General features: G+C 35.2%; 1 protein-coding gene across 11 annotated transcripts in view; it reads left to right on the top strand.

Moving 5' to 3' along the window:
* Positions 1 to 13692, top strand: part of CDC42BPA (CDC42 binding protein kinase alpha) — a 324813-nt gene that overhangs the window by 103068 nt on the left and 208053 nt on the right. For all 11 annotated transcript variants that reach the window (XM_082655136.1, XM_082655135.1, XM_082655134.1 and 8 more), the window contains exons 3-4: positions 2504 to 2587; positions 11901 to 11996. In XM_082655136.1, the coding sequence (XP_082511262.1) occupies positions 2504 to 2587; positions 11901 to 11996 (180 nt within the window). The remainder of the gene's footprint in view (positions 1 to 2503; positions 2588 to 11900; positions 11997 to 13692) is intronic.

Here is a 13692-nt window from a genome sequence, read left to right as displayed (position 1 = left end):
TGCTAGCTCAGGGTTTGAGTGTTCAGTAAGTGCTAGCTTATTTCTACCGCACAGCTCTATAATCCAGAGGTGGTTTTGGTTCCAATAGTATTTGGATTTTAGAAAGATAATTTAATACATATACTCTATTTTATATAACAGTCCTATTGGGGTTTTGAGCAGAACCTCATAAGCAAATGCGTTGGTGTTTCTGCAGTGAAGCATGTTTATCTTTACACTGAGATTAAAAAGAAAACAGAACTCCCCCAAAACTATGCTTTGCCTGATTCATTTGCCAAATGAATTTTGAAAATGCTTTGGCTTTTAGAATTGCTGGTAAGGGATTGTGGCCCTTCATAAAACTCTTAGAAGAGTAACTGGCATTTAGAACACACTCTATGTATGCTGGTGAATACTGCTACTACTATACTGGTTATCATCAGATACTTATATACTCATGTGCATAGAAAATTCGTGAATCACACAGTGCTGGGAGGAGTTCTTTTCATACCACATGACCTGAGAAGGGCAAATCTAAGTGTTGGAGTCTTTCAGCCATTCTCTAAAACAGAATAAGAGAGGGCTTAAGTGATAGCCGTCCTTATCTCTTCCCTGTCTTAAATGTAGGCATGTCTAGCTCTATGCTCCTGTCCTTCCATCTGTTTGTGCTCCCAGTTGTGCAGCATATGATTTGAGTCTGCAGAATAATGAAACTTGTGTTTTCAGACTTTCAGAGATCCTAGTGAAAAAATGTTTCAAGTTTTTCCTTGCTCCTTATCACAGCACTCCCCCCCACCCCGCCTTTTTTGTGGTGAGAACATTTAGATCTACTTTTCTAGCAACTTACAAGTATATAATACAATACTGTTAACTATAGTCACCATACTGTACATTAGACCCCCAGAACTTACTCATCTCTCATCTTATAACTGGAAATTTGTACCCTTTGACCAACATCTCCCCGTTTCCCTCAACTCCCAGCCCCTTTCACCACCTTTCTAGAATTAGAATTCTAGAAATAGAATTTGCTGTTTCTGTGAGTTCACCTTTTTCAGATTTCCCATAGAAGTGAGATCATACAGTTTTTGTCTTTCTGTTTCTGGCTTATTTCACTTAGCATAATATCCTCTAGGTTCACCCATGTTGTCACAAAAGCAAGATTTCCTTCTTTTTTTATGGCTGAATAATATTCCATTTTCTTTATCCATTCATCTGTCATTGGCTATTTAGGTTGTTTCTATATCTTGTACAGCCCCTTTTCTTTAAACATGAACCAACTGATCCATCATTTCTGCAGATATGACCAGATACGACTAAAGACTAAAGTGACTGCATATGAATTTGAGATATTTCTTCTTCCTTCCCACCATTTTAATTGATGAGAAACTGTAATCACAGTCATTAGTATAACCATTTATGACAATTACCAAGATGTATTCTAGTTTAGATAATATTATAGTATTATACACTGATTTTAATTATATAGTCATATTATTGTTATTGCACAATGATCCAAAAATAAATTTATTAAATGCCCCTGATATGTACATTTGCTATTAAGATTTAAAAAATTTTGGACTTGAGTTTAAACCTATTCTCTATGCTTAGAACTATCCTTTTGAACTGTTTGTAGATATGTTGTATATAGTTTGTTTTCTCCTTCTGCACATTAGAGTAGTATTTGTCTTCCCCCTACTCCACCCGCCCCCAGTAAAGGCTGGAAACAGCCTTTGTCTCCTCTCATGTAGTTCAGTCTCTGCTCTATAGCATCCCAAGTGAGCTGCAAGGGCCCTTTGAGACTATCTAGTCAAACTGAGGGAGAGAAGTAGAAACAGAAATGTAATCGGTTTGTTGAGAGTGAAAATAGGGGATTAGTTATTTGTATTTGACAGTTTTTTGATCCATAACTAAAATACAAAATACAGAAATATCTGTTCCTTTTTTTGTCGGAAAGGTATGTGTGAAGTCTGCAATTTGTAGAGGTGTTAGCCTTAATTGATCTTTAGGTTGTGTGTGTGTGTGTGTGTGTGTGTGCGTGTGCGTGCGCGCACGTTGGGGGTTGTGGTATAGTGTGTAAGAATACGTGGCGTGTCAGTTTATGGCGTACTGTTTGATCCCCATGAAACATGTTTGTTTTGGCAGCTGGCTTTCCCTGTAGCATCGTGTTGGAATTTGGCATGCAGTGTTTAAGCTCTAGTTATTTCATTTGGTACATTTTGGTCAATTTCTTAGTGATAGTAGATATTGAGTTTAAATTCCAGAGCAGAAAACTTGAAAACGAGAATATAGTATATGATCACCAACCGACACCATGTTCAAAAACACAGTTGTTTGTTTGGCACGTGTTCACTAATGTAACTTTTTCAACTGACAATATTATTTGATTTAGGATCTTAGAATTTGAACTGCATGGAAATCTGATAATTTTGGTATTTATTTTTTTTTACAGAGAGGAAAAAGGAAAGTGGATGACTGAAAAAAAGTACTATTTGTCACATTTTAAAAGTTGTATTTCCTTTCCTAGGTTGCTGTAGTGAAACTAAAAAATGCAGATAAAGTATTTGCCATGAAAATATTGAATAAATGGGAAATGCTGAAAAGAGCTGAGGTAAGATTCTAATTATTGGAATATTTAAATAATATTTTAGAAATATTTTTAGAGAAAAATAAAATGATAGAGAGCCCATAGGTCTTTAAGTATCATTTAGTAACCTTTTATCTACGATGGCATTATTTTTTAAAGCCTAAAAGACAAATTCAGTAATTCACAATTATGATATAGTTATGATGAATGTTACATTTGTGATGCTATTTTAATATTATCTGAAAACCAAATGGAAACCCTTTGAATGTCAGGCTTAGACACTTATGTTAAAAGGATGTGTGGAAACCAGTTTCTTTTACAGGAAGAAATTTTGTAGTGACTGATATCCAATTTGATATAACTTGTTTATATTATTTATCTGTATTCTGCTATAAGCAAATTCCGCAGGAATTTTGAATATGGCCTGTAAGAATTCTGTTTATTGCTGACTATGCAGTTAAATTTATGTTTTGTTTCATATTATTAAAAATGGGAGTAAAATCTGCTGTTGAAAGAGTTGTCAGCATTTTAATCTTCGTGCTAGATTTGAGGGAAAGACTGACTGGCATGATGTTAAAAATATCTAATAGCCGATATGTATGTCAAACCTGACATTACATGTAAATTTGGGGAGTGGTTCTGGAGGTCTGCTGTTCTGGGTTATAGTGAGTTGCTCAGTGAGGTAGGGCATTCAGGGGCCTCAGGGAAGCAGAACTTACTGGTGTGGAAATATTTTAACTTACAGAAGGATTATACTGCTGAGTAGGCTGAGTGTTAGCTCTAGAGGGTAGTAAGATTCATAAGAGGATAATGAGAAATTAGCCCTTAGAAATCTTTCTGTATATACCAGTACTTGTAGCAACCTGAAAAACAGCAAATACATAGGGAAAAGCACAAATGGTTCCCATGATGATAGATACATACTGTGGTAGTGAAAGTAAATACTTCAATATTTCTTTCTTTTAGAAAATTTGAAGAAATAACAAAACACAAAGAAGAAACTAATAATCACTTGTATTCCATCATTTAGAATTAATAACATTTTGGGCAAGTTTTGCTTTCAGTCTTTTTCTTTTCTATTTGCCTACTGAAAAAAACTGCACACATGAAATTACAGATATATTCTTTGTAAAACAAATAATAGCACATTACAGATAAAGCTAAGGTACTCTTTGACTATACCCCGCCCAAGTCCAGCCCCTCTCTACCTTCCAGAGGTAATTACAGAGGTAATAAAATCGTGTTTAAAAGAGTATCTGGAAAGTTTTATGTCACTCTCTGACATATGTGCCAGTGCCCGTTATATTCAATAACTTCAATATTTACTTTTGTATTTCCCTAAAACTGAATTGCCTTACTGTCACTAGTCATATTTTCCAGGTAATAAACACTGAGATTGAGTTTAGTATGCAGTCTATTTATTAGGGGGTGCCTTTGAAATTGACATTGACAGACAGGAAAGGAGGTGAAATACGATTTGTCAGGGAGAAGTCAAGCTGCCCCTTCAGCCTCTGTTGATCCAACAGGGATCCGTGGAGCAGAAATGGTCCTTCAGAGTTGTCCTACCTTGGGCCAAATGGTTGACCTTTATGCACTTGCCTCAGTTACTCATTGGATACGGGCTGCCTCCAGAAGGACATGGCCTTGGGCTAGTAGGCTTTCCGTGGCTGAGACAAAGCCTGGAGGGGCTGACAGCATTGCCAGCAGTTGGAGCAATAAGTCTTATTATTAAAAATTAGTAAAGAATTATGTTCTAATTGTTTCGCAGAACTCATAATTGTAGTGGGTTAGTGTTCCAGGGTTAGAACTTTAAAAAAATTTAATTAAAGTTTGTACTTACTTTTTATGATGTTGGATATGTTGGGGAAGAAATTTTTTTTTTTAACATCTTTATTGGAGTATAATTGCTTTACAATGGTGTGTTAGTTTCTGCTTTATAACAAAGTGAATCAGTTATACATATACATATGTCCCCATATCCCTTCCCTCTTGCATCTCCCTCCCTCCCACCCTCCCTATCCCACCCTTCTACGTGGTCACAAAGCACCGAGCTGATCTCACTGTGCTATGCAGCTGCTTCCCACTAGCTATCTGTTTTATGTTTGGTAGTGTATATATGTTGGGGAAGAATTTTGAAAAGAAAGAGTAACTGGTTTAACTTTCATTACTCACTGGAGGAAGTGGCAAAATTGAAGATAAAACAGGAATAATTAAAAATTAAATATTATTTTGTTGAATTAAAAATCATTAATATGTTCTGTTTCTGGGACAAGATGGAATAGATGTGCTTCTTCCTATCTTTCCCATTAAGTACAGCTAAAGACCATGGACATTACATATAAAACAGATATACAAAGACTCTGAAAGGCAGAGAGAATGTGGAAAAACTAGGGGCCTTGGGACCCAAGGAATGTCAGTCGTTCCGTGAGGTCAGTATTATTCTGATGGAATAACCAGATAAGGACCATACAAAGAAAGTTAAAGATCAATATGCCTCATGAACATAGATGCAAATATCCTTAAGAAAATATTAGCAAATAGAGTTCAGCAATATATAAAACAAATCATACACCATGACCAAGTGGGGTTTATTTGAGGGATACAAGGCTGGTTCAGTATTTGAAAGGAACTTGCCTCAAACTATTTGAAACATTCATTTTTTAGGAAGAAATTCTACATTGAAACTTTTAAAGAGGAATTCATTTTAAAGTAGGATGGAATTATATTTCTGTGCTTGAATTGTCAAATCCTTTTTTTAAAAAAACATTGAAAAGAAGCCCGTTCTGATCATTACTTATCTAATTTGGGAAAACTGGTCCTACCAATGATGCTTAATGAATTACAAATGAGCAGCAAAATTTCTTACTTTTTAAATCTGTGTATTGTTGATACTTTAGAACACTATTCAGAGATTTACCTCCAACCTGTTTGTCATATTTATTTCTATTTAAGGTATGTAACAGATATAATAATTAGTGGGACATGGATTATTTGAAGATACTAGGAAATTTGTCTCTTTCTGTACCTGGCAGATACCTAATTAGTAAATAATCTTATAGTTACAAAGATTAATATCTCTAGAGAGTCATCATTTACAAACTTTGTTAGTATGTCAGCAGTCCCTTAAGTTAACTTCTCCTAATCTATTCTGTGAATTTTACTTTCATTTCAAATTTATTCAACTCTTACTGATTTCACTCATATAGGAGATGTCTTACTCATTTCGTTGGAAGATGCAGTATAGTTTACAGAAATGCTCTCCATCTCGAGTCAAACCTTTCCAAGGCTCAGTTATCTTATTTGTTAAATAAAGATAATTGTCTCTATACCATAAGTGGAGGAATAATATATCTTAGTTTAACTGTGATAGTACTGGTTTATGCCTGTTGTCTTGCTATTTTTGTTATTGTTGTTAGCTCTGTTTTATTATTTTTTATACATGTATGTGCCAGGAGTAGTAGTAGTAGCTGTAGTAGTTAACAGTAGTAATGAATTGAGGTCATTAGATTGGAACTGTCTCTACTTCCTGATCTGCTACGTATAGTAAAAAAAAGAAAATGCAAGCACTCTAGAAAATAACAAGTAAAAAAATGAAAGCTTTTTTTTCCCTCCCTCAGATGTCCAGTCTTTCTGTTCAAAGTAAATCATTATTAAGATGATTTATTTATCCTTAATAGAAAAATTTACTATACTGGAATCATATTAAAAGACTGATTTTTTCACAGTGCTTTTATCACTTAATAATATATATTGGATTTTTCCATTTCCATATTTATACTTTTACCTAATTCTTTTTTTTTTTTTTGCGGTACGCGGGCCTCTCACTATTGTGGCCTCTTCCGTTGTGGAGCGCAGGCTCAGCGGCCATGGCTTACAGGCCCAGCCGCTCCGTGACATGTGGGATCTTCCCGGACCGGGGCACAAACCCATGTCCCCTGCATCGGCAGGCGGACTCTCAACCACTGCGCCACCAGGGAAGCCCTCTTTTTTTTTTTTTTAAATAAAGTATTTATTTTTTATTTTATTTTTGGCTGCGTTGGGTTCTTGTTGCTGCGTGCGGACATTTCTCTGTGGTGAGCAGGGGTTACTCTTCGTTGCAGTGCACAGACTTCTCATTGCAGTGGCTTCTCTTGTTGTGGAGCACGGGCTCTAGGCATGCGGGCTTCAGTAGTTGTGGCTCGTGGGCTCTAGAGCGCAGGCTCAGTAGTTGTGGCACACGGGCATAGTTGCTCCGCGGCGTGTGGGATCTTCCCGGACCAGGGCTCGAACCCGTGTCGCCTGCATTGGCAGGCGGATTCTTAACCACTGCACCACCAGGGAAGCCCTACCTGATTCTTTTTAATAGTTTCATTATACTGAATGGATATATTGTTTAGTATGATGATTTTTTCTTTTAAACATTGATGGGCATTTAGATTATTTCCACCTTTTTACTATTTTTATTTGGTTATTTCACCAAATCTAACTATGTGTGTTTAGCAAAGAGGAATTTCAAAACAAGAGGGAAAATAGTGCATCAGAACTAGTCACGCCACCTAAGAAGTATATGCAATGTAACATAGAAATAGAAAGGGCTGTGAAATACTGTTAATCAGAGATGTTGCTGTTGGCTGCCCTGAGGTACTCCAGGTTGTGTATGCTGAGGTTGAGGGATTTTAAGTATAGCTTTTACACTAAGGGATTTTCACGTCCTGCTGACTCTAGAATTTGTCCACTCCCCAGATTAAACTCCTCAGTAGTGGAATTCCTGGGTTGTGTGGGACGGGTATACCTTTAAACTTCGATAGCGATTGCCAAATTGTCTTCTAAAAAAAGTTGAATCAGTGTATCTTTGCACTCATAGTATTTAAACATGTCTGTTTTCTCACACATTTGCCAACTGTGGATGTTATCAAATGATTTATGTGATGTATCTCATGTTTGATTTGGTCACCAAATACATATTAATATGGAGATTTAAAAGTAAATTGATGCTTTGGTGTGTAAGAGCTGATATTTGAAGTTCTTGCATTTTGCAATTTAAAATATTTATAAATATTTTATTAAAATAAAAAAATACTTGACTTTTTCCCCCTCAAATATTAGCTTAGAGAGAATGATTCAATTATTATTTGAAAGTCTTCTGTGGTAATACTTCATGGGTGAGATAAGTCTTTGTTACTTATAAATTAGAAGCCAAAGTAGATATATCATGAATGGATTTTCTCATTTTAACATGTGATTTCCAAGTATTTGGGCAATTTGGATATTCTGTATAAGAATAATGATCTGATGAATGCACCTATGGATCTAGGGAAGAGAATCATGTGACAGTTTTGCAGAATTATTATCATTTATATATGGTCTGTATTAACTTCTGTTTCAGCATAGGTATTCCTTTTCTTCTTTCTTTTTAACCAATAACCCATTAAGGATAAAATTTAAACACTATGTAACTGAATATTAACAATGTAAAACTGCACAACACTCAAAACCATCACTGTGCAAGCAGAATGTTTGGTTGAATAGAAACTGAGTGACAGAATCTGGAGAAGCTATATTGTCTCCAGTAACCTCTCCTTTGTGATGATCGCATTCTTAGAGACCCAAATCTTCTTTTTTTTAAGGGAGGATTTTTAAAAAATCTTACTTAGTTTTTTCAAAAATGTAATTGAAATGGACATTATTAAATGTCTTTATATTGAATCCTTGGTATACATGCATCATGGTTGGGTTAATATTGATCTAGAACAGGGTTTTTCAGCAGTGGCACTTATGACGTTTGAGGCCAGATAATTCCATCTGGGGGCTGTCCTGTGCATTGTAGGATGTGAAGCAGCATCCCTGGCTTCTTCCCACTAGATGCTGGTAGCATTACCCCTCACCCCTCCTCAGCTGTGACAACCAACTGAGGACAGTGTGATATACTGAAGCAAAAAAGGAGACTGTGCTTCACAACTAAACTAAGTATCTGAGGCATTAATAGGAATAGTCTATAATACCTAAGTATGTATGGGTAAAATCATATGTCTGAGATTTGCGGCAAAAAAATCCTCTGTGTATATACATATGTGTGAGTGTTCACATGTATGTGCGTGGAGGAAGGGTGGTGGTAAGTGGATGAGAGTGTAGATGAAATAAAATTGAACGATAAAATAATTGTTGAAATTCGTTGATGGGTACATTGGGGGCAGGGGATTATTTTACTGCTTTCTCTTGTATATGTTTAAAATTTTATATTAGAAATAGTTTATATTTTATGTTTTTAAAAATTAATTTATTTTTTCACTACATAGTTTAGAATAGATTAGATCCTACTAAAGTTAATCTGTTCTGTTGACAGGTAGTCTTTGGAGCTTTATTTAGTTTGGAGTCATCAGTCAGTCACATTTCCAGATTCTAGCTGGAAATGTCTTTAAAATTTCAGATAGCTGTCCTGGTAAGATAAAGCCAGGAGAAAGGAGTCTCCTAGGCTTGACAGACTTCACCACCTCTCTAAAATGTTAGCAGCAAACCATAATTTCAGGTCAGTTAAAGTCTGAAACAGAACTTAGTTGTATGTCAAGTGATTCTGTTTTCCCCATAAAGTGAACGAAAGCATGATATTGTAGATTTTAATAATTGAATTGACAGGTAAAACTGCCCATTCATTTGGTTTAAGCTTTATTTGTTTTAAAATTTTTCCTTGGTGATGCTGTTTAATAAATGGCTTTGGAAATTCTATTGCATCAAATAAAATTTATGGAAATATGTGGAAAAAAATTAAGGTACTTAATTAGGGTAAATTAAGTAATGCTAATTGTTTTATATATCATGGCTGTTGAATTTATCTTGTGGGAAATAAATTATTAGGCACCTGCTATGTGTAGAATACTGTCTGATGGTTTTTCAGTGTGTATGGAATGTGGTACAGCCATCAAGAAAAATTAGGTCTCTATGTACTGGTGTGGAAAGCTGTTCAGATATATTGTTACTTGAAAAACATGACTTACAGAGCACTGTGATCTCATCTGTGTAAAGGAAGAAAAGATAGGGGAGATGGGATGCCATATGAATATAGTTGTGTGTGTGTGTGTGTGTGTGTGTGTTGTGTGTGTGTGTGTTTATATGCTTATGTGTATACAGAAATTTTCTGAGAAGAAATTCAACTGAGTTATTGGTAGTAACCTCTGGACATAACAGGTGGACAGTGAAACTATCAGGGCGTGACTCAGGGAGACTTTTAATTTCTACTTTACCTTTCAGTTGTTTTTGCCATAGCAGCTTTTTAATTAAAAATTTAAAGATATATTGTAGAATTATAAAGTATCATATAAAGTTATTTTTTATTTTTAGCCACACATTTCTAAGGTTCTCCAGGATACATCTTTATAATAGTGGAAATATATCCTCAGAATAAATTAAAACTTTTATAAATCAGTAAGAAAAAGACAATTCATTAGAGAAAATGGGCAAAGCGAGTTTTTCAAAGAGAAAACTCAGATGTCCAATAAGCATATGTAAAATTATTTATTTACAGGGAACTCTACTCGATGCTCTGTGGTGACCTAAATGGGAAGGAAATCCAAAAAAGAGGGGATATATGTATACGTATAGCTGATTCACTTTGCTGTACAGTAGAAACTAACACAACATTGTAAAGCAACTATACTCCAATAAAAGTTAATTAAAAAACGAGTGCAACAAAAAAATTATTTGTTTGCACCTGTAATTAGGAATATGTTAATTAAAAGAATGATGAGATATTATTTCACACCCATCATATTGACACGCACTTAAAAGTTTAACAATGCCAAGTGCAGTTGAGGATGTGGGGAAAAGGGGAGATTTCATACACTAGGGTGAGGGTAGTAACTGGCATACCACTTAGGAAAGAAAATTGGCTGAATCTGGTAAAGTTGAAAACGCTTAAAACTAGTATTTCTGTTTCCAAGTGTATACTCTAGGAAACTCTTGCAAGTCCCCTACAATGAACGAGTTCCGTTCCCGAGAGCACGTTTGTAAGTCCAACTTGTTTGTAAGTCCAACAAAGTTAGCCTAGGTGTCCAACAAACACACTCAGCTATATAGTACTGTACTGTAATACGTTTATAGTACTTTTCACACAAATAATACATAAAAAACAAAAAATAAAACATTTTTAATCTTACAGTACAGTACTTTGAAAAGTACAGTAGTACAGTACAACAGCTGGCATACAGGGGCTGGCACTGAGTGAACAGGCAAGAAGAGTTACTGACTGGAGGAGGGAGGGGAGGTGGGAGATGGTAGAGCTGAAGGATCGTCAGCAATAGGAGACGGAGGGCAAGCTGCAATTTCACTCACGCCTGACACTGATGACACAGGTTTTAGTTCCTTGCTGGATTCAATTCTATCTACCCCCTTGAAAAAACGATCCAGTGATGTCTGGTTAGTACTGTACCAGCTCCATCACCGCTGCTTTTACACTTGCTTCCAGACATCCTGGGCTTGAAATAAAAATACTGTACTACTGTACTGTATACAGTGCTGTACAGTAAAGTATACATAAAAGCACAACCACTTGTAGAGGATGCATGCATATGGCAACGTATGCCAGACAGGTGAACTAACTTACGTGATTGGACATGCGAACACGTGTTCGCATCTTTGAAAGTTCACAATTTGAAGGTTCGTATGTAGGGGACTTACTGTACATTTGTACAAATATATTCATTGGCAGCATTGAAATAATACAAAATTGGGTGATCTTCGTGATTGGGGGGTTATATAAATAAATTCTGCCGTATTCATACAATGGAATACCACAGCAATTAAAAGGTAAACAGCCATCTATGCAAAGGGATAGATGAAATTACACTATTCATGGAAGTTTTCAAAACACAAAACAATTCTATTGTTTTTGGACACATACATGAATAATAAAGCATGTGATGGGAAGAATATATACTAACTTCAGATTATTCATTTTCTCAGAGGGAGAAGGGACAGGAATGCTCTAGGAATAGGAAGGCTACAACTTGTATCATATTTTCTTAATAACAAAATGATCAGAAGTAAATGTGACAAAATGTTGACATTTATATTATCTAGATGGTAGATTGGACCATGGTTGTTAAATAATTCTGTGTATTTTTCTGATTTTTTTGAACTACAACAGTATTTTTAAATATAAAATACTTATAAGTGTACTGTTCAGTTGTTCAATTTCTGAGGGCTCTTTGAAACTTGACTTATTGGAAAGTCGTATAATATTAGATGTATTCCCTTTTCAGAACAGAAAGTGTAATAAATATTTTAAGCAATTGTTTGCATAATATATTTCCTAGTTTTACATGAAGTATTCTTTATCTAAAAAAAATGTTTTTTTCCTTTTCAGACAGCATGTTTTCGTGAAGAAAGGGATGTGTTAGTGAATGGAGACAATAAATGGATTACAACTTTGCATTATGCTTTCCAAGATGACAATAACTTAGTAAGAATCACTTTTTATATGTTTCTATATCCTTATTAATTTTTTATTGGCAGAATTTAGCATTATTTTCTCTTAAGCATTATTTAAATGTAAATGTTATTTAGAAAACCACTGAATTTCAGAGTATAAGTTGTTTATTTTGATATGTGATTTCTTTCCCTGGGTAATTCAATACCTTTCCGTTGGAATTTTTTATGTTTTTTAATAAACACGTCAAAACTAAATCCAAACAGATTTACATTCTATAAAAGGTGGTCAGGATTTTTTTTCCATTATTTTCTCAAGATATCTTATTTGTAGTATTCTATTATTATTTAGAATTTTACATATTTTTCAAAGTTGTCATGTGTTACTTTAAGTAGAGCCATATTTAAAATCTAGGCTGTGTCTAATTTTATATTAACATCATGAACCACTTGACAAAAGAAGTTGGGAAAGAGCTTGGAGGAAAATCAAACTGTTAGAAGCACTACCAATTGAAGATTGAAGAGATGAACAAGTAAATAGGAAAAGAGGTGATATCTGTCACAGTCGAGTGTACAACTCCTTGGCCTGTTATTCAAAGCCCTTCATTTTCTGACCCCAGTTTTTATTTCAAGGTTTAGTTTTAGCATACATGCGTTGAGTTCCTGCTTTGTGCCAGCTACTACTACTATGTACTGGGATATAAAAATCAATAAGACATTTTTCATTAATTTGATATTTATTGAACATGTGCTGTGTGCTAGGCATTGTTCTTTAGATTCTAGAGACTCAGTAGTGAATAAGACAGACAAAGGATCTCTTTTCTTATTCTTACATTCTTGTGCGGGGAACCAGACAAGGAATTCACAGTCAAGTAAATAATATTTACACATTGTTTCATATAAGAAAAATATAACATTTATTCAAAGGTATGAAGTCAGTAAGGGCTCTTCTAAGAAAAATGTACATTGCCTAAACCAAGAAGGGGGAAGAGGTGGAGATGGTTTCGTGAGCATGGAGATTTGAAGCCACCTTGTTATGTTCCTCTTGATGAAGGATAGAAAAAGAGGCTTGGGGATGAGGGAGGAGAGATGAGAGAGTCACATAATATAGCACCTTATACGTTATGGTAAGGAAATTAAACTTTTACAGTCATGAGTTTCAAAAACAAATATTTTTTTGATCATGGAACTCTAGTGTGTGTGTTTTGTAAAACGACATTATATCTGAAAGCCTATACAATGAAGCATATAGAAACGCAACTGCCCTGACTGATCTCTTAGCTTCCTCCTTCCACTTTCCTTCATGCTTTCTCAGGGTTCTTTCACAGAGCAAGTTTGGAAGCTGCTGTTTTAGGACTGTAGAAGGGTTTGTGACAGGAAAGGACTGAGGTTGTTTGAGGGATGAGAGGAAGGCTAATGTGATATGATAAGGAGGGGAGAGAGGTATAAAATGAGGCTTCCAGAGTGTAGGCCATGCAGAAGAGTTCGAATTTTATTCTAGTTTCCAGGAGGGTTTTAAGGATAGTGTGATAATCAGTTTTATATCTTGTATAGAACATCCTAGCAGAAGTGTTAAGGATGGATTTCAGGGGGCAAAACTAGAGAGACTTGTTAGGAGACAATATTCAGGTGACAGATAATGAGGGATTGAATAAAGGTGACAGTGGGAGGGGATGGTTTCAGGTACTATTTAAGAAGTAAAATAATTAGGACTTGTTGTGTTTGAGTGA

Source organism: Grampus griseus (genome assembly GCF_964374135.1).
Source record: "Grampus griseus genome assembly, chromosome: 1".
NCBI lineage: Eukaryota > Metazoa > Chordata > Mammalia > Artiodactyla > Delphinidae > Grampus > Grampus griseus.
The sequence above is the reverse complement of the archived record's forward strand: the minus strand, read 5'-3'. Positions and strand labels throughout refer to the sequence as shown.